Source organism: Rhinolophus hipposideros (assembly GCF_964194185.1).
Source record: "Rhinolophus hipposideros genome assembly, chromosome: 8".
Lineage (NCBI taxonomy): Eukaryota > Metazoa > Chordata > Mammalia > Chiroptera > Rhinolophidae > Rhinolophus > Rhinolophus hipposideros.
This window is the reverse complement of record NC_138054.1, coordinates 25,318,194-25,343,155: the sequence shown is the minus strand read 5'-3', so window position 1 is coordinate 25,343,155 and position 24,962 is coordinate 25,318,194. Positions and strand designations below refer to the sequence as shown.

The window sequence follows — 24,962 nt, the reverse complement described above, 5'->3', positions numbered from 1 at the left end:
TACTCCCAAGTCCCAGGGGGCTTTATATAGCAAAAGCTTGTTTTTCGCTCATGCTACACGTCCAGGTGATGACTATCTAGGGTAGCCCTTGTGGTAACTCAAGAATCTAAAATATGTCCATCTTCATCTCAACTTGAAGCCTCCACAGTTCACAGGGAATGAGAGAGCGCAGAGGGTTACACACAAGCTCAGAGTGCGTAACACAGAGGTTCCAACCCATTATACAGAATTAGCCACGTGGGGGCTGCGAAATGTGCAAAACAGCATTTATTTAACTTTATTTTTTTGATGAGCAGAAATGTGTCTGCCATAGGCTGTTACACAAGGAAAAAAACACAGTAGACTTATGTAGTTGGACAAAACAACAAAGGTCCACTCTAGCCTAGAACTCTAAACAATGCTTAAATTGTTGATATACAAAAATATGTTCAGTTTGAAACTGATAGCTCTTTGAAATGTTTTTTGTCCAAGTTAGACTTATTTTTGTTTAAAGTAATTCATAGCATCATCCTTGCAAACCACCGACTTTAAAAGTGATTTCTAGAATACGACAATTTATAGGTTGGAGACTGATTATCATAACCACGTTAAATCAGTTAATCAGCTAACTGACTAAATTCCATGGATGTTTTTGTTATTTAATTTTATTATATCTCTTTGATGAATTGACTAATTTCTGTCTTCTTAGAACTTAAAAATAAGCTCACTCATCTTCAGTGATATGCTTTCCTGGGTTTTCTGAGTTATCTATATTAGGGGTTGGCAAACTTTTTTTTTTTTTTAAATACAAAGTGCCTGATAAATATTTTTGGGTTTTTGGGCTGTATGTCACAACAACTCACCTCTCTTGCTCAACTTTCTTGTTCAGGTCTGTTGATGCATGTGGTATGTTCCCATGAAACTTTATTTGCAAAAATAGGCAGCTGGACAGGCCACAGTTTACCTGTAATCTACCTGGCTGCTCATTCTTATTGTTCTTCTCAAGCAGCTCTTTCTTCCCTGTTAAATGTGTATTCCTAGATTATCTTTAGCTTCCCTTCTCATTTCACACTTCTTGGGTAGCCTCATTTTTTGTTCATTAGTTTAACTATCTCAGGTGTTGGAATTAGATTTTAGGTAAGTTTGGCTTTGTTCTTTACTAGCTCTTTTACCATAGACAATCAATGTGTCTGTGTGCTGTAAAATAGGGCTAGTAATAGCTGCTTGCAGGTTTGTTGTAAGCATAAGATATGTAAAGTACTTAACATAGAGATTGGCAAATAATATATGGTTGACAAATGGTAGTGTCAACCGAAGGTCATCATTGCCAGTTCAACACCAGTAGGAGTCCCCAATTTGGGGTGGGGTGAAGGGGGAGGAAGACTTCACTCTGTGCATACAACTCTGTTGTGAAACAACTTGGCTGTGGAAAAGCTCGATTGTGGAGCAGTTCAATAGTTGATACCACTCAATTATGATACAGCACGGCTGTGGAACAGCTCAGATGAGGCAGCCTGATATTATAGCTCTGCTCCACTCTGGTGAGATAGCTCCAAAGTTGCTGCTTCAGCCTTTGCTGCCTCACCTGGGGGGAAATGCAGTCTTTGATGGAAGCTAAAAGTGCACTCCCTGAACTGGAAGGGAACTGACTTTATATATAGAGAGAAGTCTGCCCCTGCCCCTCCGTCCCTGATTGGTCTGTCTTTATGTAAATGAGGAGTCCTCACAGTTCCATTGGTCCAAAAGCACTGTCCTGATTGGTAAGAATGAAGCTGCTCTCTGATTGGTTGGTGAAGATGCTAATGAGAATATAGCTGCACAGCTTCTACTGGATAAAGAAAATCTCAGTCCTCTTGGTTGAAATGAGATTCTGGGAATTCCTTTGTAAGGGTTGGCTCAGATGGCAGAACCAGTGCAGGCGGGCAGTTCAGTGCAGGCTTGTCCCAGAAGCATGGCTTGTATGAAAGGCCCCAGTTTAGAAACGGCTGTAGGCTCTGTTTTCAAATTTGAGCCCAGTTAGCTACCAAGAGCCATTCTTAACAGGTACATTCATTCCCAGGGTCAACAGTAGCTTCTGGGTTTTTCATTTGTTTGTTTAATTGTCCCCACACATGTTGACTGTCACATCTGTATCTTCACATCTGTAGATGTTTCTTCATAATTCCAGTTTTTGCTACATTTCTCTTGGATATTTTCATTTAGCTGGTCTATAGAGTCAGTTAAGGAGCATTCATCTTCAAATAAGAATCCTCTCATATAACAAAAAGTTGGGAAATAGAATTCTAGAGCTTAGTGATTATCAGGGCCTTCTGCACGATTGCCAAATTTTTGTGAATGTGAGGGTTGTGTTCACTTGAATATGCTGTATAGTTCTGGAAAACTCGCACTGTTAGAAAAGCAGGAGTAATATTTCTTGTTCCTTTCTCCCCCCTCTACCCCCAGGGCAAGTAAGTTTACATCCTCTTCCTAAGCAGAAAAGAAAAGATTACTTTTTTTCTTATTTGATAGCATAATAAACCAAATTGTTATGATTACACTCATACAAACACAAAAATAACATTTCTTTCTACAGGTGTTCAGTATTTTAAAAAGAAAATAAGTAATGATCATATTATGATGTTAATGGTAGTAGATGATCGTGTTGCTATCTTAATTGTTTTATATCATTAAATTCTTGATTTAATGAAATTGGAAACTTTTAGAATATTTTGATTTCAACAACAGTATTTTAAATTTTAAAAAATATTTTTCCTATAGAAATCTGGTTAAGAAGTACTGTCCCAAACGTTCCTCCAAAGATGAAGAGCCAAGGTAAATTATATATCTGTTTATTATTGCACATTAAAAAATTTAGAAACTCATTTTTTATTTAGTTATATTGTTATTTTTCATAAAGATTTTTTAAACGTTTGTTTTAATAAAAATCAGTGTTTATGAAAGAGAGAACTACTATTATTATTCTTATAAGAATGAATACTTTGTTATTTAAATTCAATAGTAGTTTTCTAGAATAGTTGAATTGTGGGTTTCCTAGTAAGATGTGGACTGAGACTCCACTTGAGTGATGTAGTCACTAGGAAAAAGGTATTTTTCTCTGTACTTCATTTTCTAGTTGTTAGTTTGTTAGGTTCTTGCTTTCAGTCTTACCAGTAGTAAAACAATTTGTTGGCTGGTTTAAAGGGACAATGAAAAGGAGAGTAATTTTGGAATCTTGAATATGTAAAAAGTTAGGAATGGACTGTGAGCTTTATGGCACTCTTAAACAAGGATATGTAGATAGCTGTAAAATGCAGAAACAAAAAGAGACTAGACTTAAAGCAAAAGCAAATAACTTTGTGTATAATTGTCAGTTGTTTGTATTCTCTGTAAATTCAGGTTCAGTGTTAATGCAGTCCTTTCTGAGCTGTCCACCTGCAGTTGTAAGAGTGTTCTGGCAGTATATTGAAAGTAGATCCATATGTTTTAATACAGTGATTTTCTGTGTTGCTTTCTTTCCCTCCACATACATTTTTTTACCCTTATTTTTTGTCCCTTCTTACTGCCCTTTGCTGCCAACCATAATGTACTTCACTTCCATTCAGGAGGTGGACAGGCATATAGGCAGCTGTGTCCAGAGCTGATAGCAAAGTTCTGTAGATCAGCCATCAAGATGCGTTTGAGTGGTATGATTGGCAGGTTCTGTCCTTGAGAGCAAGCACATCATCTCTGCACCAGGTTCAGCTGCCAAGCCTGGGAAGCCAGCCAAGTGCATTCCCAAGCTCAGGCCAGTCAATTGGCAACTTAAGAGATTCCAGTATGCCAAAAGAGCCTGCAGGTAGTATTCTTACTATTTTTTAACCTCAAATACCCCTTTATTTATAAATTAAGACTACTTGAAGATACACAAACATGTGCAAGTTGAACTTAATGCAGGATTATTTCCATACAAAGTTAATTTAGAACTGGTAGCTAAGATTTAGGTTGAGTATGATAAAATTTGTCCAGTGCCAGGCTCAATCCACACCTCACAAAAAACGTGTAATTAAAAGTAAATTTCACCATTTTTTAATATGTTTTTGTCAGGTTTACCTCGTGTATAGCCTTTTTTAACATCCTTAACGAGTTAAATGACTATGCAGGACAACGAGAGGTGGTAGCAGAAGAAATGGCGCACAGAGTTTATGGTGAATTAATGAGATATGCTCATGATCTGAAAACTGAAAGAAAAATGGTAATTATCATTTTTATCCAATTATAATAGTATGTGAAATATTTTCACAAATAAAGTAATAGCCTTGCTCTTTAAAATAATACATATTCAGAATAAACTGGTTTTCTATTTTACTAAATTTCTTCTAGTTAAAATTATCTCTTGTTAATTAGTGATCCTTTTGGATTTAAGACTAAAGTTTGGTAAATTGTAGTCTATAGGTTAAATCTAGCCTACTGCCCATTTTTGATTCCTAATTCCCACAAGCTAAGAAAGGTTTTTACATTTTTAGATAGCTAAGGATAAAATCAAAAGAATAATATTTTAAGATATGTAAAAATTATATGAAATTCAAATTTCAGTGACTATAGGTAAAGTTTTTTTGGAAAAGACCCACACTCCTTCACCTCTGTTTTGCCTGTGCCTTGCAAAGCCCAAGTATTTATCTGATCCTTTATAGAAAACATTTCTCATCCCCTGTTCAAGACAGTCATGTATTTTCTTAGAGATTATATTTGTCTTAAAGGTTCTGTTTGAAGTATTCAAATATCATCATATAAAATGCATTTCAGAGAGTTTTGCTTTACCGATAATCTCTTCCTAAGTTTTGATCAAGTTGTATAATTAAGTGCCTTGGAAAAAAATAAAGTAAAAAATCTTTTTGAAACGTCAGACTTTATTTAGTATTTAAATGTGGGTTTTTTTTGTTTTTATGTTTCTGTTTTTTGGTTGGTGCTATCTTCAGCATCTTCAAGAAGGACGAAAAGCTCAACAATACCTTGAAATGTGCTGGAAACAGATGGATAATGTGAGTTACAATGTTTCATGGTTAGCACAAAATGTTGTAAGACTTGTTTAGCCCTAAATTCTCTTATGCTTCACATCTATTTGAGTTTAATATTTTTCAATCTATCATTCATAATTTGACATTAGTATAAATAGAGAATGTGAGATCATTTTGTCATTTTTTTCTGTATGCTTCTATATTTGTAGCAACTGGATAGTATTCAGATAATTGTAAACACTTAGGAAGATTCTTTTTGATTTTTCAGTAGTTACTATAAAATCTTGATATTGGCTAGAATAGGGAAACAGTGATGTATATATATCTTCGAGGATCATTTTACTGAGACTGAAATAACCTAGATTCTAGTTTTATCTTTTACGAAGCACCTGATTTTTGTTGACTTCATTTTTAGCATATGAAAAACAAAGAGGGGACTAGGTTACATGAAATGTTTTCTTCCAGTTTAACGATTCTGTGACAATGTAAATGTTCCAAGTACTGGGCTGCTGATCATAGATCATCCCATTGTAGGAAATAAAATACTTTGTAGGTAGGGAAAATTATAAAAGCGTTATAATTATTTTCATAAAAAACTTTCTAAGGATACTTGCTAATGTGGTTGTAAAAAAATATTCTGACATACAGCATTTGAAAAACAAGGTGTCTGCATGGAACATTGTCGTCTCCTTTACTTAAAATGTTCTACCAAATAATGTTCTGTAGTATAAGATTAATACTCTTTTTGAACCCTTGGGTTAGCAAGCAGTTTACTCTTTACCTGCATATTTTTATGCAGGTAAATGGACACTGAGTATTCCTTGAAAATTATACTGGAGGGAGTTTTTCATGTTAAATTAATCAATTTGGTTTGTGGTTGTTAGAAAAAGGACTTTGAAGTTTGAGGTTAAAATTAACTCATGCATATATGTGTAGTTTTGAACCTTTGTTTTCTTTCCTTTTAAAAAATTTTTGCTATAAAATTTCTAAATTTCTAAAATTTTCTGTATAGTTGTCATTGATATAAGATTTTAATCACCAGTGCTGATTGAGAATTCTTAGGTACATTAATTGTTTGTTTTTATTTTTGTTTGATCTTTTTAACTGGTTTTGCCAAGACTTTTAGGGAGTGTTTGCATTTATTAAATTTTAAATTGCCTTAGCTAGCATTCTTAGTATCTGCCACTTGGGGTGTGTGTGTGTGTGTGTGTGTGTTTTCGTGTGTGTGTTCACTTGTACAAAATAATAGACTCCTACACTTATGAGTCATTGGTCCCTTTCAAAACTGGTGTTGGCTCAAATCATTCCTATTCATATGTGCTGCCTTGACTTTAGAACAATTGGCAGTTATTAAGCAAAAGTTATAGGGATTCTAAGAAAGAAACATAAGAAAATGTAGGAGATTTCTTCAACTCATTAACAGTACCGTGAAATAAAGATGAGTTCAGCTCAACTCATGTTTATTGAAGGTATCCTTGACATGTACTGGGTCCTGGAGGTCCAAAAGCATATGTGACACGGTTCTTGTGTTCGTGGAGCCTGTGATCTAGTGAGGGAGACAGACAAGTGTAATTTCTGTGTATTATGTAGAAATATGTGCAGGATCCCATTTCCTAGTAGTTCCACATCTTCCTATCTGATCAAGAAAATGAAATTATAAAATTCCTAACGTGTTTGAAGTAATTGAGAAGAGATTTAAAGAACTGGGAGAGACAGGTTGAATTAGTGACAGTATGGAAAACTGAAACAAAAAATCCATTTAAACAAGAGTTATTAACCACAGGATAAACAAAATAGGCAGCACTGACATGTAAGATGAGGGCAGAAGAGACTAGCGTGTGAAGATCTTGAAGGAATGGTTGGATATTAGGACAGAAGCAGCAGAGATGCCAGGTCTATCAGTTTAGGCAGCTCCAAGTAACAGGTTATACAAGTTTGTAAGATGAGGGCTCAGAAATGGAGCAGCAGTTCCAGAGTTGATCAGCTGTGATGTCACCAAAGCTACTTCTCCTTTCTTTCCACTTAGCCATCTTGACCATGTTGGTTTTTTCCCTCAGGTTTGTCTGCTGTTGTCAACAGTTGACTTAAGCAGCTAAGCACCACATCCTCATTCAGTGGCATGCAGGAGCATGAAAAAGGGAGTCTCTCTCTTCCAACTGTCCCTTGTTATCAGGGAAGGACAAGTTTCCCAGAAAAGCCCCAGCCGACTTCCTCACAGTGCCTTTGACAGAAGTAGATTACTTGACCATGCCCCCTCTGGAGGCTAGTAAAGCATCTATTAGCTATTTTTAGCCTCTATACTGGGAGATGGGTTCTTCTAAGAAAGGATGGGGGAGTACAAGTGGCTGTCGATTTGTCTGCCACACAAAGGAGGAAGAATGGAGAATCTTTTCTGGAGTATATTCCTACATTGTGTAAAGATATAAGATCTCTCAGGGAAGGAGTATTTTTAATATCATTGTACACTTAGTGATACTTTTGGTTTTGCAAGGAAGTTATTAGGTAGTTTTTTTTTCATAAACAGTAAGATACCTAATATTAAAAGTACTTTTGTATATAAATAGCCTCAGATTGCACCAAAATTAGTAGTCTATAGCTGGCTACTCAATTTGAAAACACAACTCTGAACCGAGTTTCAGAGAATTAAATGTGGAAATTTAATCTTAATCTTCACAGAAAAGTGGCATTCTGTCTATTATTCATATTTAGATATATTTATATGCTTTGAATAAATTGAGTTTCATTTGATGGCTCATACTAATCAAAACAGTACATTTAAAAATTTTATATAAGATTTCTGAGCATATTTATTTGATGTAAATTATAGGTATGTCTGGTTTTTAGGTATATACTGAGCTAACTCAGAAGGCTTTTGGCTCTAAATACCTAGATATAATAGCTAAAATATTCTTTGTTGTATTTTAAGCTCTTAGCAGAACCTCTATCTTATTTCAAATTTCTAACTGCTAGAAACTGAGGGTAAACTAAAAGCCAGAGCAATAGGTATATGTGGTGATACAGTGACATTTGAAAAATGGGACCTTGCTAAGGGTTTCAGTTTTAATACTCACATAGGAACAGAGATTAGATTTTAGCTGTCTGTGTTGTGGAGAGTTGGAACTGAAACCCCTGTGAAACATTTGAATCTTTGAAGGACTAAACCTTTAGTGAAAGGTTTACTGAAAGAACTCTGCCCACTGGCCAAGGGAGATGTCAGAGAAACTTGTCTTGTCTGAAGGTCAGGTATCTTGTGAGAAATTTAAACCTTTTGACCTTGTAGTTAGGAGGTTTGGAATCCAAATGTGCACTATCCGTATAATTTTGTAGTCCCCAAGACACAAGAAATTGACATTGTAATTGGTTTTAATAAGGGGTTAGGTAAATAAAAAATGTTGACATCCTCTGCTTTTGTTCTGGGCAATTCTCAGAATATAGGTAGCAAGGCATATATTTTCCAGGCAAGAAATTGGAAAAGTCTCCTCTGGGGAATCTAACCAGCTTGAGAAGAAAGAATTACAGATATTGATACCAGGGTTTCTCCCAGAAAACTGCTGGGCCATGTCTCCTAGAGGAGCCCCACTGATAGAGCTTTCAGTTGGCTTTTTAAATAAGAAAAGATAGCCCCTTGCATTTAAAGAAAATATATAATATAAATACCAGAGACCAAAAATAATATGCAGATAAAAAAATCAACTTTGAAACAGTGACTATGAAAGAGAATAGGAATTAAAAAGCAAAGATAAGCAAAATACCCCAAACTGTTACTAATATTCTCAAAGGGAATAGAGAAGATATTACATTCATGAAATAGGAACAAGATACTATTGAAAAAGGAACATACAAAGAACAAAAAAGAACTTTATGATAGCAGAAATGAAAAACTCACTGGAAACAATGAAATTAATGTTTCAGAAAGTAGGACAGAATGACAAAGATTGAAGATACGAGAAAATTAGAGGATTCATCTTATAGGTTCATTTTCAAAGTAATAAACAACTTAAAAAAGAGAAAACACAGAAAAGGGACAAAAATAATTGAAGAAAATTTCCCTCGAACAGAAAGACATGAGTTTCCAGGTGGAAAATATTTTCCAGGTTCCCAGCACAGTGGATTCATAGCAAGACATATCTTCAAGAAATTTCAGATCAGTTATGAGAGACAGAAGAAAGGAAAGGAAAGGAAAACAGAGAGGAAAAACGAATAGAAAATAAACATGTGTTTTGCAAAGGATCAGGACGCTAGAAGACAGTGCAGTAGTACTTTTACATTGCTGGAGGAAGATAATTTCTACTGAAGAGTTGCATATCCAGCTAAATTTTATCAATTGAAAGTGATACCATACTTTAAGTATGGTAAAGGCATTTTAAGCCATGGAGACTTAAAAAATTATTTCCCACAAACCTTTTAGAAAGCTACTATTGAATGTGTTTCAGCAAAATAAGGAAATGAAATCAGGAACTTCGAAATAGGAGATTCGAATCAAGAGAGAGGTAAAAGGAATTCCCACGATAAATGGTGAAGGGAAATCCCAAAGGAACAACTATGCAGTTGTCTAGTTTGGTAACCAGTCCAAATTTCAGGAGGCCAAAAGCCTTTGGGAGAGATTGCATCAGGAAAGTAAAATTGATAAAATTCTGAATGTGTTTGAACTAACTGAGGAGAGATTTAAAGAACTGGGGAAACTAAAGTTGGATTAGAGAAAAGTGCATTGAAAACTAAGCAAATTTAAAAAAGACATTAATTCCCAGATAAAAAAAGTATGCAGGAAAGGAAATATGTTATACATCCCACGGCTCAGTTGTGAATAGCTTTCACAAAGTCATAGTTAGTTTTAATTAAATAAAACAATTTTAAAAGCCTGGGTCTGGGCTGATAGTATTCCTGGAAGAAACAACATAAAACCACTTTGGAGGGACATTTCCACATGCTAAGCTACATTGGGATCCCACCAAAAAAAAAATAAAAACAAGCAAATACTATAACCAACCAACTAATCAAACAAACATACAAAACAAGCACAAACCACCAAACAAAACCAAAAAATCCTGTTGAAGATGAGGCTTATAATAAAAAATTGTAAAATACATGATTTTTTTTTCTTATTGAGAAGAGATAAGATACAGAATAAATATTTACTCAGTCATGCTTGTGATTTCTTTTTCACAGTCTATAATGTCTGATATTTAAGGCACCTGGAATGATTCTAATAGTAAAATTTCTTTCCTAATTTAGAAATATTTTAGTGTACAATTCTACGCAGTACACAGTGGCAACATTCTAAAGTTTTTTTTTAATGAGATAAATCTAATTTTATTTCTCTGCTATTTTAATTATTTTGACAGAGTAAAAAGAAATTTGAAAGAGAATGTAGAGAGGCAGAAAAGGCACAACAGAGTTATGAAAGATTGGATAATGATACTAATGCAACCAAGGCAGATGTTGAAAAGGTAAGAAATAATACAAGCTGACTTTGATATCAAAATGTTATTACTTGCATATGGAAAGAAGTTACAATATTGGTATAGGTATTAGAGTTTCCCCAAGAGATACACTGCATCTAAATTTAAAATATACAAATATTTGCATACTTTATAATACATATATTGGTCTGAGAAAGTAATTAATATGTATTAATTTATTTTATTGAAAAGTCTTAATTGCATTCAAAATGCGTAGGGAAGACATAGTTGCTATTGGGAATGGGCTTCTGTGCTATTCCAAAATAGGACATAAAGTCTCAGGTGTGTTGATGGGGTATGCATATGGGAGTTGGGTGTGCTTCCCCAACTTGACAGAAGGAAAACATAAAAACTGTCAGATGTGATATTAGCTGTTTGTTTGTTTATTCATTCATGATTCATTTTGGAAAACTGAACCCTCTCATCTCACTGATTCTGGGCCAGATGTTCTATAACATAACAGTTATTAGAATCACCCCTGTAACTTAATCAGCTTTGCCTCCTCCCCTGCTATACACCCGTGATCGTAGAACAATGTTCTAAGATAATGTTAGGCCTTTGAAATATAGATGAACCTTCCCCCACATTTTTATATATACAAACGCCCACCACTGTGTATTTTCTCCTTAGGATTTTGTAATTCCCTGTAGGATCAGAACAAGACAAAGTAAGAAGGAAGGGAAGAACACAGTTGACCCTTGAGCAACTTGGGGTTAGGGGCAATCACCTTCACACAGTCGGAAGTCTGCATATAACTTTCGACTCCCCCAAAGTTTAACTACAAATAGCCTATTGTTGACTGGAAGCTTACTGATCGCATAAACAGTTGATTAACACCTAAAATTATATCAATTCCAGGTTTCAATTACCTTAAAGTCTTCTAGTGTAACTTGTGATGTTTATATCATGTATACCCTTTTTTTTTTTTTTTAAGATTTTATTGGGGAAGGGGAACAGGACTCTATTGCGGAACAGTGTGTACTTCCAGGACCCTTCTCCAAGTCAAGTTGTTGTTTTTTCAGTCTTAGTTATGGAGTGCGCAGCCCAGCTCCAGGTCCAGTTGCCACTGCTAGTTGCAGGGGGCGCAGCCCACCATCCCTTGCGGGAGTCAAACCGGCAACCTTGTGGTTGAGAGCCCACTGGCCCATGTGGGAATCGAACCGGCAGCCTTTGGAGTTAGGAGCACAGAGCTCCAATGGCCTGAGCCACCGGGCCAGCCTTATGCCCTGTTTTTAATGACTCATACATCCGATGATAGTAAGTTCCCTGTCATTGGGAATATACAGCCTTCAGATAGTTCATTCATCTTTTCCCCCAATGTTAACATTTTCTTATATTGACCCCACTTGTCTCCTTGTTCAGTTTTAGTTTCTTTGAGGTACCAGAAAAATATCAAAGTTATTTTTTCTTACAATAGCTTTTTTGATATTTATAGCAGAGTCTCTACCCCTCGATGAACTATTGTGCTTCTTCAACTATTCCACATATGAAATAGCTTCAAGTTGTCTTTCACTATGACTACTTTCCTTTGGATACCCTTTAATTCATAAATATCTCACTTAGAGTATGTTAGCTCAAGTTGGATATAATCAGGTATGGTCTGACCAGTCCTGAGTTTGATTACCTCTCTTGTTTTGACTACTAAGTTTATGTTAATTATAGCCTAAATGTATATCGACCTTTTTGGCAACTACATTGTTTGCATTAACTCCCAGTGAGTGTATGGTTAAATGAAATCCCCATGTCTTTTCGTATATTGTGTGGTATGAGAATGGATGTCTCAGACAAAATTTGTACTGTTGGTATTTTAAATGCATATGTATACCTGTATCAATTATTAGATTTAATCTTGCTGTTAAGATTTTTGGATGCTGATTTTGGACCTCTACTATATTTCCTTCCTAGTATCATATCATACATAATGTGTTATCGTTTCTTGATAAAAATGTGGATCACAACAGTTGCAAACAGCACTGTTTTATACATGGGAGACTCCTCACTGGTTGACATTGATTCCTTACGAACGCCTTGACTTATTGCTAAACATTGATTGAAGACATCGTTTGTGTACTATGCATTGTTTATGTACTAGGCAATTTAAGGAAACTCTTTAGCTGGACTCTCATTTAACTTATTTTTTCATTTTGTCTACAGAGATATCTTTAGAGGCTAGTCAGCCATCTTGAAATCTAGATATGACACGTGTAGTAGTTAGTTTGACCTAACTCGTTCAGAATTTTAATGTTTACAGCTTCATTTCTTATTCTCGTTTTTTTCCAACCCCTTTGATTATCAGAGAATTAGGAAAACTTTGAGGATTTGCTTTAGGAACTGGAGAGTAGAAGAATTCTGTTGTAAGTGGCCAGGGAGGGAAGGGAACATAGTTTTAAGCAACTGCTGATAAAAGCTTTAAAAAAAAAAAAAAGTGAAGAGGTAGCAGGTCAATTACTGCTCCTCTTAAAGCAGCGGGAAGCAATTGCACAACAATGTGAATATATATTCACTGAGCTATACACTTAAAAATGATTAACATGATAAATTTTATGTTGCATGTATTGTATATTTTACGACAATTAAAATTTTTAAAAAATTTTCAATGCAGTATTTACAAAAAGAAAGGAAAGGAAGTAAATGTGAAGCCCAGAACATGCCAGGAGAGGCTTCAGTTATTTTAGCTTCTAGACTTACACTCCTACATACCCTGCTGGAACCTTTCCCCAGGCATTGGGAGTCATAGCCGGTGACTTGGAACAGGAGGAGTTCCCCCTGACAGAACATTGTGGATAGGGAATCATTTGGAATCTCCTATTCCATCATAGTTTATGGGAGGAGGGAGAAAAGGGGAAAGGAGTGAATGAATGTGTACGTCAGGTCCCAGGTTGGAACTTCAAATGTATTTTTCTGGAGAAGTACTTTGGGCCATGGTGTTTAGTTTCCATAGAGATTATTTATTGTAAGCTTCAAGTACACTGTGGATTAAGTGGATTTTTGTGGTCTTATCTGAGATCTCTGCTACCACGTATTTCCATAGGTCAGTATGTTCCTGAGTTCAGAAGAACTAATTTGTGCACCTGTTGTTAGAAGGTCGGGGACTACGTTTGTAGAAACTGGAATTAGAATAATGAAGTATATTCACAATGTGCTTTACAATTTTCAGAGCTCTCTCATATAATATGATTTATTCTTTGGAACACTGTAAAATTGAGTTAATTCTTACTTTGGTTTTTTCCTATTGCTTTAGAACAATTGAGAAACTTGTTTAGATTCCCATCCAGTAAATTAGAATTAACGATTTGTGTTAAGTTTGTATTCTAACATTCTCACTAATGTTGACATTAATATGACTCATTTGAAAAGCATTTCTACAAGAGCTTGAGATGAACAGAACTATATTCTAAATAAGCATTCCTTAAAGTACCTGTGGTTTTGTATAGAGATGAAAATGATTGTTGGATATTACCTCAAATCACATTTTTATCATTATTTGGTTTTACTGTGGTTCTAAGTTGGATATAAGTGTATCATGTTTAAAGAAATGTTTTACTACTAACTTTTTGTGTGTTTAAAATATTCCTGATGCTGTTTTCCTCTCTGATTAAAACCTTACTGTTTCAAGCCATAATGTTTTCATTTATTTAATTTTAGAAAATCTGGATTTGGTAAGGAGAAACTTTTTTTGAATGGATTTTTGCAGTAAAAGGGATTGAATGGATTTTTTGCAGTAAAAGAAAGGGGATAATGCAGTAGGGAGACTGCTCTGGCCGTAAGATCTGCAGACATAACCTTTAATTTTAAATGATCAGTAGTTTGAAAAAAGTCTAGTCTTAGTATAACTTTTAGAAGAGTGAATTAGCTATGATTTTGTTGTTTGCTGTTGGTAATGATTTGGACCAATATCCTCTAGGCTAAACAGCAATTGAATCTGCGTACACATATGGCTGATGAAAATAAAAATGAATATGCTGCACAATTACAAAACTTTAATGGAGAACAGCACAAGCATTTCTATGTGGTGATTCCTCAGATTTACAAGGTAAAATTTAAATATATGAAATGAATCTAGTTTTAGAGTTGGAAGAGCTACTCTTTAAATGTAAAACTTAAATTTGAGGCATCAGAGTATTTCTAGATTCACTAGTCATCATGAATGGTGATAAGAAATTTCTTTGATTATAGACTTGGAAACTAAATTCTTCCTAACTTTGAAATCAACAGATTTTCCTATAGATTTATTATTAGTGTAATAAAAAATGACATTATAAATTTTAATGCTTTGTCAGTAAGTGTTATGACATAGGGGGCAGTTCATTGGAATGATATATTGCAATCTGCTCCTCTAGAATTGGGATGTAACGTTTTGACACGATACCAGAATCATTGACGTTAGTCCAGGTGGCAGAAATCAATCTTACAAAATGTATTTTCTAGCCCAGTTTTTGCCTATTTGTCTTCCTAGCTGCCAGATCATAAATGTAATTCAGGCCATGAACTTGCTAAAATCCCATCATCGTCACTTGATAACAATTGCCAAACAACCTCAGGTAAACACCCCAGAATTTCCATGAAGGTTAAATTATGTTACTGCCTATTCTAGAAAGAGGAGAAATTAGAGACGAGATTTAGTGAAACAGTATTGAAAGAAATGTAGTATCTGGCGAGCAGAGCATATGTGGAACGAGTGTCAGCTGGAATATACTTTTTTTCTTTGTAAGGGAAGTTAGAAATACAAAGGAATCATAGAAGTAGTAGACGAGAGTGGGAATTAGATACTGGTCATTTAATTCAGTCTGTCTAGACTGCCGCTCCTCATCCTGTGGTGCTTTTCTAGGCTTACTAGTTAAACCTTCATATTCTTGGGAGACCTTAATTTGGAGATCAGCTACTTTTTATGTTCTGGGACTTGCTCCTTTTGTTTGGACCTTGCTATGGTCTTGCCATTTTGTGATGCTGGGAACAGTTACTTTGTGAAATTGCCATTCTCAAATTCCCAGGCTTTGGAAAGTAATTAAAGAGGAAAGAGTGGTATGAACACTACTGGAGTTCGGGGGTTTGAGCAGTGTAGCTGCTTCCTTGGAGAAACAAAGGTCAGTGTGGGCAAATAGAAAGTGTCATAAAAGAAAGTGTCCCAGCATAATTCTTAGTGGCATGTGCCAATAAATTTTTGAATTCTGGGGATTCCATACATGTACCATTTTGACCTTGTGGCCTTCTGTGCCCCTAACCCTCAGAGTGACAACACTCTGAACTGTAGCCGGTGATGGGTCTGGGTATCTGTCGGTATGCAATCAACTGTGGGTCCCTGGTCCGGCCGGAGCTTACCAATGTATGCTGAACTAATTTAAGGGCTTAGAAGTCGCAGACTTGTATATTCTATAGGCTAATTGCTTGAAGAGGAAAAATAGCATCAAAATTCTGTCTCCACATGAAACTTTTCCTGGAAGTATTAACAGTAGCTACTGCTCTGGCTGAAGAATGGAAAGGTGGAGTGGTTTGAGGCAGGGGGTGGGTAGCCTGTCGGGGATCCCTTCAGAAGGTTTGAAAATCAGTGTTACCTGATTTTTTTCTTTTGCTATATAACAGGCCTCAAGTTTTAAGTATTGTAAGTCTACAGCATTTGTTAAAAGGTATTAACAACAATGTAACTATTAGTGTAGAACTTTAATAATTTCTTTTAAAAGATTTTATTGGAGAAGGGGAACAGGACTTTATTGGGGAACAGTGTGTACTTCCAGGACTTTTTTTTCCAAGTCAAGTCGTTGTCCTTTCAATCTTAGTTGTGTGGAGGGTGCCGTTCAGCTTCAAGTTGTTGTCCTTTCAGTCTTAGTTGTGGAGGGCGCAGCTCAGCTCCAGGTTGCAGCTCAGCTAAAGGTGCCATGTTCAATCTTAGTTGCAGGGGGCGCTGCCCACCATCCCTTGCAGGACTCGAGGAATTGAACTGGCAACCTTGTGGTTGAGAGCCCAGGGGCCCATGTGGGAATCGAACTGGCAGCCTTTGGATTTAGGAGCATGGAGCTCTAACCACCTGAGCCACCGGGCCGGCCAATAATTTTTTTGAAGGGGGTTGTTTCAGAATGGAAAGAAAAATTAGTTTTCCTTTTTTTTTTTTTTAATTCCTAATTATTAGCAACTACAAGAAATGGATGAACGAAGGACTGTTAAACTCAGTGAGTGTTACAGAGGATTTGCAGACTCAGAACGCAAAGTTATTCCTATCATTTCAAAGTGTTTGGAAGGAATGATTCTTGCAGCAAAATCAGTTGACGAAAGAAGAGTAAGTGCTACGTAATTATATTTGAATAAATGTGTTTGGTTTAGGTATGCAGTTCAGTGAAATTAATTGGAAAAGGGGTGAAGTAATTGTTTAGAATTATATTCTGTAGAAGAAAATCTGGCAATAGATTGGACTCCTTTGGGCTCTGAGGAGTGTTCTATATACTAAAATTCTAGTTGTTGAAAAGAAAAGAGTTCTAAACTTTCCTTCCACTAATTTTTCAGTTCTACTCCAAGAGTACAACTAACCTGTGACCTGTATGTTACAAACTATTATACTGTTAGTCTAGTTGGAGTTCAGAGAAAGAAATGTTAAGAGAACCAGTGTTTGGGGAGTGCCAAATATATACTACAAATATATACCACAGCAAGTTAGTATTATATTAGTGAGGATTTTTCCTGTAACAAATAGAATTCTGCCTTAAATTTTAAAAAGAAAAGAGGATTATAGGTATAATACTTATGTGAGTTTTAAAGTTTCAGGTAAATGTACTGAACTTTATATTTTCAGAGTTGCTTTTTGCACTCAGTACTTTTTGTGAGATCTTTCTCTGTTACTGTTAACATTCCCAAGTTTGTATTTAATATATTTTGTTTATTCTTTTCCCGTTGAATGAATGAAAGACTTTCTACTTGGATTTTAACTCTCTTTTACAATTAGACGCCCTTTCATTTGTTCCAAAGGTCAACTCCTTTGTAGACATCCTGTAAAGCAAAAGGCCTTTTTACTTTGAAACTTCTTGGAATTTCTATTTGAGAAAAACCTCTTCTATGTTCCTTTTGTCAGTTAGACCTTTCTTATCAGCTATCTTGTCCTCAGATGAATGTCAGTGAGTTAAAAAAGATATGGAGTGAAAACATTCGTGAATATTACAAATTAATAAAGTGACAATTTGTAAATTAGTGTTTTTTATTCGAGTTAAAATAGGGTTTTTACAGATTCACAGGAAGAAATTACTCACTTTAATCCTCAAATGGTTACTATAGAATTATTTTTTAAATTTTTATTTGTTTTCTTGCACTGATTAAAGTTTTGAAAGTTAATGTGGTATTATGAGCAAATGGAATGGTTTTACTGAAAACGTGTTTCTTGTGTATAGGACTCTCAAATGGTAGTAGACTCCTTCAAGTCTGGATTTGAGCCTCCTGGAGACTGTCCGTTTGAAGATTACAGTCAGCATATTTATAGAACCATTTCTGATGGGACTATCAGTGCATCCAAACAGGAAAGTGGGAAGATGGATGCCAAAACCACAGTAGGAAAGGCCAAGGGCAAGTTGTGGCTCTTTGGAAAGAAGCCAAAGGTAAAAGTCATAAAATTCTTCTATGCTAATAATTTTGTTTTAGTGTGTCATTTAAATCAATGTAGGTATTGAATGGATAATGGTTTACTATTAGAGGATAATTTGATTTGAATGATTCAATGGACTTTTCACTTATTAGAAACAGTTTTAAACCTTTAATAGTAAAAATTACTTCTGGATTTAATATTTGACCATGACTTAATGAATAAAATATGTTAATATCGCTAAAATTATATGCTTTTGAAATTTCGTTTGTATATAGGTAGTTTCAATCAGAATTTCTAAGGAAACATGATCTAACTATAGGACTACTAAAATTGCAATTCTCAGTTGGAATGGGTGACTGAGCACAACAATAGTAAATATCAAATTAGGTCTTATAGCTCATACTAATAAAGTTATTTTTATTATCTGTGTGAATATTTAATGGGAAGGCCTCAATGTTTGTGGTTATTTCAAGTTTAAAAAATCTTTATTTTACTAAGAATTTCACTCTTATCTTCTTGTTGGAACCCGACAAGATGTTCTTGATGTGCTGTTTATTTTGGATAGACAAATCTAGCTCAGCAGATGAGCAAATGGAATAGATGAGTGCTTAATCTTTCTTATCAATTTAGTGTTTATAATGGTATATCAGTGGGAAAATAGATATGTACTTTTAATCTGATGTGCAGAATTTATTAAAGCATACATGATTATTTTAATTCATTTTTCTGATCTTGACATGAATGTAGATAAAATTTAACTCAAATTATAATATACCTATAAATATATTTAAAAGCACAATTATAGTTATCTCCAGCTTCATTCGTGCTTTTTATAAGTCCAGTGGAGAAGTTGAGAAGTGAGATTTTTTAAGTCAGATCAGAGAAGCTAGGAGAAATTAGAAAAACAAGGAACACTGAAATTGGGGGGTGGGGGGAAAGCAGTGCAATAAGGATGAACTAGAAACAGAGAGGAAAGCCACAAATGTAATAAAATTTTTTTTGCCTATTTGTGATAAAAATCAGTTACTGTTTTAATACTTTATTTTAATAGACATTGCCTATTTAGATAACTTTAACCATAGCTGCTGCCTTTATCTCTGATGGGTCCAGGTTAAGTATAACCAGGTGATCTGAATATTCTAGAAATCAGAAGGTCATATTGCTCTCTGACATTATAATTTGTGTACTCTATATTTCTAATCTGTCAGTTTGTAGAAATGATACATATTTTAAAGTAAATTTGACTTTTTGAAGTGACAGTTTTGGCAAAACTGTGTTAATTTATAATATTTTTATAGAAAACTTTATTTGAGATATATTTTGTGAAAAGTATGTTGCCAAAAATAGAATTTTCATTTAGGAAAAAACTATGCACATTTGGCTTATTGATTCCTTTCTTTATTTCCATATTAGCCACAGTCCCCACCCTTAACCCCTACTAGTTTATTCACATCCAGTACTCCTAATGGGTCCCAGTTTCTCACATTCTCCATTGAGCCCGTGCATTATTGTATGAATGAAATAAAAACAGGGAAGCCCAGAATTCCTTCTTTCAGAAGCCTCAAAAGAGGGGTAAGTTTAATAATGGGTTAAAATGCATGATGGCCTATTGTGTGTGTAGTGTGGCTTTTAATACTCTCCACCCTCATTATAAGGCTCTCTTCAATAAATATGTAGTTTTAAAAACACCACAGAATGAAGTATAGCTGCCCTCAAGTTAAAAACAACTCCTCTTTATAACATTTGAAATGCTCAACCATAAAAGAATGGTATTATAAAGAGGGTGCTGGGTACAATCATATTAGCTATTTTATTTTCTTGTTTATGTGAAATCATATGTCCACCATTGTCTTGTAATGTATCTACATTTTTAAGACTTTCAGTAATTTGTCACCGGAGTTACTCATGTAATAATTTGTCACGTATGATGACTTATGCCAATTTATAAAGTATTATTTTGCTGACAAAAAAATCAAGTTCAAAATTGCCCTTCTTTTAGAAGCATAAAACATAATTTCCAATAGTTAAATTAAAAATTAAAGACAAGCATGTTAAATATCAAAATTGTAGATCAAAGTAAGATAATATATTAGAAGGTAGTTTGTAAATTGTAAAGCCTATTAAAGTACTAGGTATTATTGCGTATTGTTAAATGGAATTGGTTTTCTTGAACTAAAAAAAAGGGTTTTTTTTCTTTTTTTAAATGCCAGCCTTTAGTATTTACTAAAGATGCTCTGCAAATGAAAAAAATCTAGAATAATAAAAAACAAATATTAAACTGTTTCTTAGCAACAATTGTTATACTACTGATAAACAAATTAGTGTTATTACATTATGTTAGTGAGGCTAATTTTTCTTGTTTATGTATGATTTTAAGGATGTGTTTGGAATAGTAATAGCTCATAATTTAGATACATATATGAGATTTGTTTGGACATATGAAAGCCATCAGTGTGATAAGCCACAGATGAGAACTCCGAGTCTGTCATATGAAGTCTAAGCATTAACAGTAATATACTATAGTTGGGTTCCCTCTTGCTCATGCTCTCTCTCTCCCCTCCCTTCTCCCTCTTCTCCCCTTCCTCTCTACCTTTTTTCATTTCTCTCTTTCATTTTTCTTCTCTTTCCTTTCTGTCAAGCCTGTCTATCTGCTTTTCTTATTTTTTGTAGCCCTTCCTATCTTCAAATTGCTTTAGTTGAGTTTCTCTTTTGGCTACATGTAGAACAAGATATACTAATTTAGGGTAAGATTACATTATTATCCACATTCCCATTAAAACAACATGACACACTTAACTGATGTCAGTAATGAAGCAGAAATGTCTTAGTGTATATGTCCCTTTTTGGACTTCCCTTTTTCCTATAATGACATGAATTTCTCTGCATCTACTTTACCTAATTCTGTATGTGGATGATACCATAGGTAATTAACGACATTTTGAAAAGTACCTGTGAATGAATGTGCATTATACCTACAGGCAATAGAAATCACAAATATGATTTTGAGTTTGAGGGTAGAATTAATTCTTATCTTTCTTCTGTATGATTGAGTCGCAATCATACATTAAATATTATGTTACATAAATCATGAGAAATTTCTATTTAGTAGCCATATTTTTCATTTTTGTAACCATTTATGTATCCTACACATTGAGTCTACCAGGCCCAGTTATAGTACTCTACACAGTATAGTCACAGAGATATGAAATAAATGTAATTCTATGAAAAAAAAGATTTTAAGCAGTTAGAACTGTGAGCCCTGGAGAGAAAAATTTAATGTGTGACAGTCTTATTGAAAAAAATTTATAGGTAGAATTTTATTATTGTAGAACTTAAAAGTATCTGCCTGGTTATTATTTGTCCTAGTTCCACTTATTGCTTTAATTTTAGATATTAGTACATTGTTTCTTGGAGGGCCTGTTTCCAGAAAGCCCATATCGTCCCTTTTTAAATCAGTTACCATGACAAAGATAGAAGCAGTATGCAAGATAGAAAATATAGTAGACAAACCAACTAGGGGATTGGGGATAGAGCAGGAAGGCAAGTTTATTACAACCTTAGTATTGAGAAATTTCTGTTTTGATTGGTATATAGTAGTTTACTAGATACATTTCAAAAATAACCCACAGAGATGTTTTCCTTGCACTTAAGAATTTTCTCAATAGGAAAATCCAAAATGAAGATAAGCTTTAAGAAGCTTTAAGAAGCCAGGTTATGTGTTTTTACATGGATTTACATGTAAATCCATTAAGCTTATGAAGTCTTTTCTTTTTTTCCCTAGTTTATTGAGAAATAATTGACATACATCGTTATATAAGTTTAAGGTTGCAGTATGATAGTTTGATTTATATATATATTGTGAAATTACTGCCATAATAGATTTAATTAACATTCGTCACCTCATATAGATACAATAAAAAGAAAAGGGAAAAAATCTGCTTGTAATAAGAATTCTTAGGATCTACTCTTTTAACATCTTCCCTATATATTATACAAGAGAGAACTCCTTATTTATACAAAATCACTTCTAGGCACTTTTCATATTTCCACTAAAATAGCCAAGTAAATTTTCTTTAAAAAATTTAATTCCCAAGTGTTTATGTAAAAACAGTATTTTTATAGTCATTTTTTCCAGTTTTATTGAGAAATAATTGACATACATCACTGTATAAGTTTAAGGTATGCTGCCATGATGGTTCGATCTACATATATTGTGAAATGATTAGTCTTAATTTTTCTTAAAGCTGATGAAGTGTGCCATTCAAATTAGAAACTTCTTTTGAGCTATATTTGTTACATCATTTTTCCTAAATATTTGCCTTTTGACTTTTCTAAAAATTTATAATTTTTTTTTTTGATATTTAGTTCCCAGTATCTTTAAGGATATGAGAAATGTTATTTTGGACCAGTGTTTTTTAATTTGACGGTGGTACTAATAATAGTCCTTTTCTGAGGGGTGAAGATCTATAATTTCCTTGTGTGGCATCAAAATCTAATTGTTAATAGATATTTGGTGCACACCCAAACTTAACTACTTAATATAGAAATGAATAGTTTTTACTCTATAATGACTTCATTTGAGTTTACTGGGTACTCTTTTTTCTTTTTTCTTTTTTTTAGTACTAGATTTATCTACAAATAACAAGTTCATGTTTTCTGTCTAAATTATTCAGAATCTTATAGATTTTTAGAGTCATTTTTGTAAGCTTTTATCTAGCTGATTTCCTTTTTTAGCTCCCTTGTGTGTTTATTAAGGATATGTGCAATATATGGTAATTGTATATGAGAGTAAGGTATTTCTGTATTGAATATGAATTGCTTTAAAAAACAAAACAAAATATATTTCTAATATTTTTTAGAAAGAACTTGAGTTTTTTGTATCCCCAAATCTAATGTTAATGAACTGTAAATTTATTTTCTAATAGATAGTAAAATTTGATTAGCTAAAAACTGAAACATCTGATATTTGTTACAATTAATATTGTCTCTAAAACTTTAACATAGAAACTGGAAAAATAATTTACATCACTTAGAAATTTAGCTGGTGAAAATTGTAAAAGGTAAATCAAATTCAAGTACCTTTGGAAGTTTGCTTCTTGTCCTATTTATAATTTTGTTTTAATATTTTTTAAAGAAGACCATGAGTATCTTTTCAAAATTTAAACCTTTTTATTTCCCCATCAGGAATTTTGTCACAGCAGAATAAGTTGTGGTTTTTGTTCCCTGAAACTACTGACAGTCTAAAGAATGTTAAGCTTAATTTGGAAAGATGATAGCACATGTCATCTTTTTTAAAATCATTATAATCATTTATATATATGGCCAATTCATCAGAGATAAGGGGTAGATATTTTTGTCAGCTATTTATGAAAATTCGTATTTTCATGTGAAATTCTACCTGACACCCCCCAAACTTCTTTAAAACATTATGATTTAGAAAATGGGAGAAAAACTTTTAGAGGATGCTAACCAAATGGCAATGACTATGAAAATTAACTTTGTAAAGCTCTCGTGTGTATTCTGGGTCACAAAGAATATGCGTGTGTGCATGTGTGTGTGTGTGTGTGTGTGTCTCACATGTGTTTAGCTGGGATGCGAGAGATGCAATGCCAGTTGCAGAACCCTGCTAACCCACGGAATGTAGGTTATACATACATATGCGATATATGTAACTTTGAGACTACTGTGGCTATGTTATTTCATATTTTTGGAAAGAATTTTAACCAATTTTCTAAAAATTACAGTTATATTTTTAGTGTTGCTTTTTGAGCATATGGATTTCAGAATAAAAGGTGAATAATAGAAGCTATATCTTCAAAGCAAAATTCAATCCATATACTTGTGTCTGTTAGGAAATACGTATGGAAACTCGAATCTGGTTGACTCATTTGTTATTTTGATGATGTGTTCTGTACATTTAAAAAAACAGACCTTAAAAATAAAGTAAAAATGTTACCCTCACCTGCCCATGATATATTTAAATTCAAAAAGTATTTTGAACTATAAAAATACAGATGATAGTGTTTTGTTTAATGCATTGGGAAGAGCATTCCATTTTTAACTACTTCATATAAGTTTCTTTAAAATGGTTAATATTAGGTATTTTATATTCAGCTCTTCATATAATTAGTATTGTGAGAATGAGCTATGTAAGTGAAATCCATATATGTAAAAATTCTCCTTTAAAGAAGAAAATACATGATTACTGATGAATGGTTACTATTTATTTTTGAGTTTTAGTTGCACTTATAAAATATCTGCCCATTATCATCAGTGTATTTTTTTCTTTTTTTTTTTTTGCAGTAATTTACTTTCCAAAAAAATGCTTAAAATTGTTTTCTGGCATAATTGTTTGGGTTGTGAAGTGTACACAATTTATTTTAATATTGTAAAATATATATGTATAGGTTATTGCATCTTCTAAATTATGGTTTCATGTGAATAATTTACCATTTCTTTCTGTTTTCCATTGAACTATTCAGTGGTCGGTGAAGATGGTAAGCCCTATGTGCTGATCTATATACTGTGCCAACATTAAGTAATCGCAAAACATTGTTTAAGTCAAAACAAGTGGGAAGATACATCCCCACATTTTCACCTTGTACATGTCTTTTCTTTTTATAATTTAATCCATAGTCCAACATATGCCACTTGATGTCATAAAAATGCAAAAATAATGTGGTTAATCTGTTAAGTTCTTAGATGTTATTGAGTGTAGTCCTTGTCATGTTACAGAGAATAAAATTGTAGTTAAACATTATTTTGAAAGTTACATAGTAGAACAAAGTTTCTGTTTTTATAGAAGGAAAGTTGAACAAAAATTATTTTTCTTAACACCCTTTAAAAACGTCGTATAAATTTGATTTGTAGTTTATCACAAGAATAATTGGATTTTCCAAAAAATAAGAATGAAAAATTTCCTACTAATTTCATTATAGAGTCAGCACTTTCTTCTTCTGTACTATTGAATGGGAATAAAAGCACAAATAA

General features: G+C 33.7%; 1 protein-coding gene across 3 annotated transcripts in view; it reads left to right on the top strand.

Annotated features, from left to right (window-relative positions):
• FNBP1L (formin binding protein 1 like) overlaps positions 1-24,962 on the top strand; it is a 100,332-nt gene that overhangs the window by 61,970 nt on the left and 13,400 nt on the right. For 2 of the 3 annotated variants that reach the window (XM_081057095.1, XM_081057094.1), the window contains exons 3-9: positions 2,737-2,790; positions 4,042-4,189; positions 4,914-4,976; positions 10,295-10,399; positions 14,316-14,444; positions 16,536-16,682; positions 17,782-17,985. In XM_081057095.1, coding sequence (XP_080913221.1) covers positions 2,737-2,790; positions 4,042-4,189; positions 4,914-4,976; positions 10,295-10,399; positions 14,316-14,444; positions 16,536-16,682; positions 17,782-17,985 — 850 coding nt within the window. Of the gene's footprint in view, positions 1-2,736; positions 2,791-4,041; positions 4,190-4,913; positions 4,977-10,294; positions 10,400-14,315; positions 14,445-16,535; positions 16,683-17,781; positions 17,986-19,385; positions 19,545-24,454; positions 24,470-24,962 lie in introns of all 3 variants that reach the window. The other variant, XM_081057093.1, reaches the window with a different exon arrangement.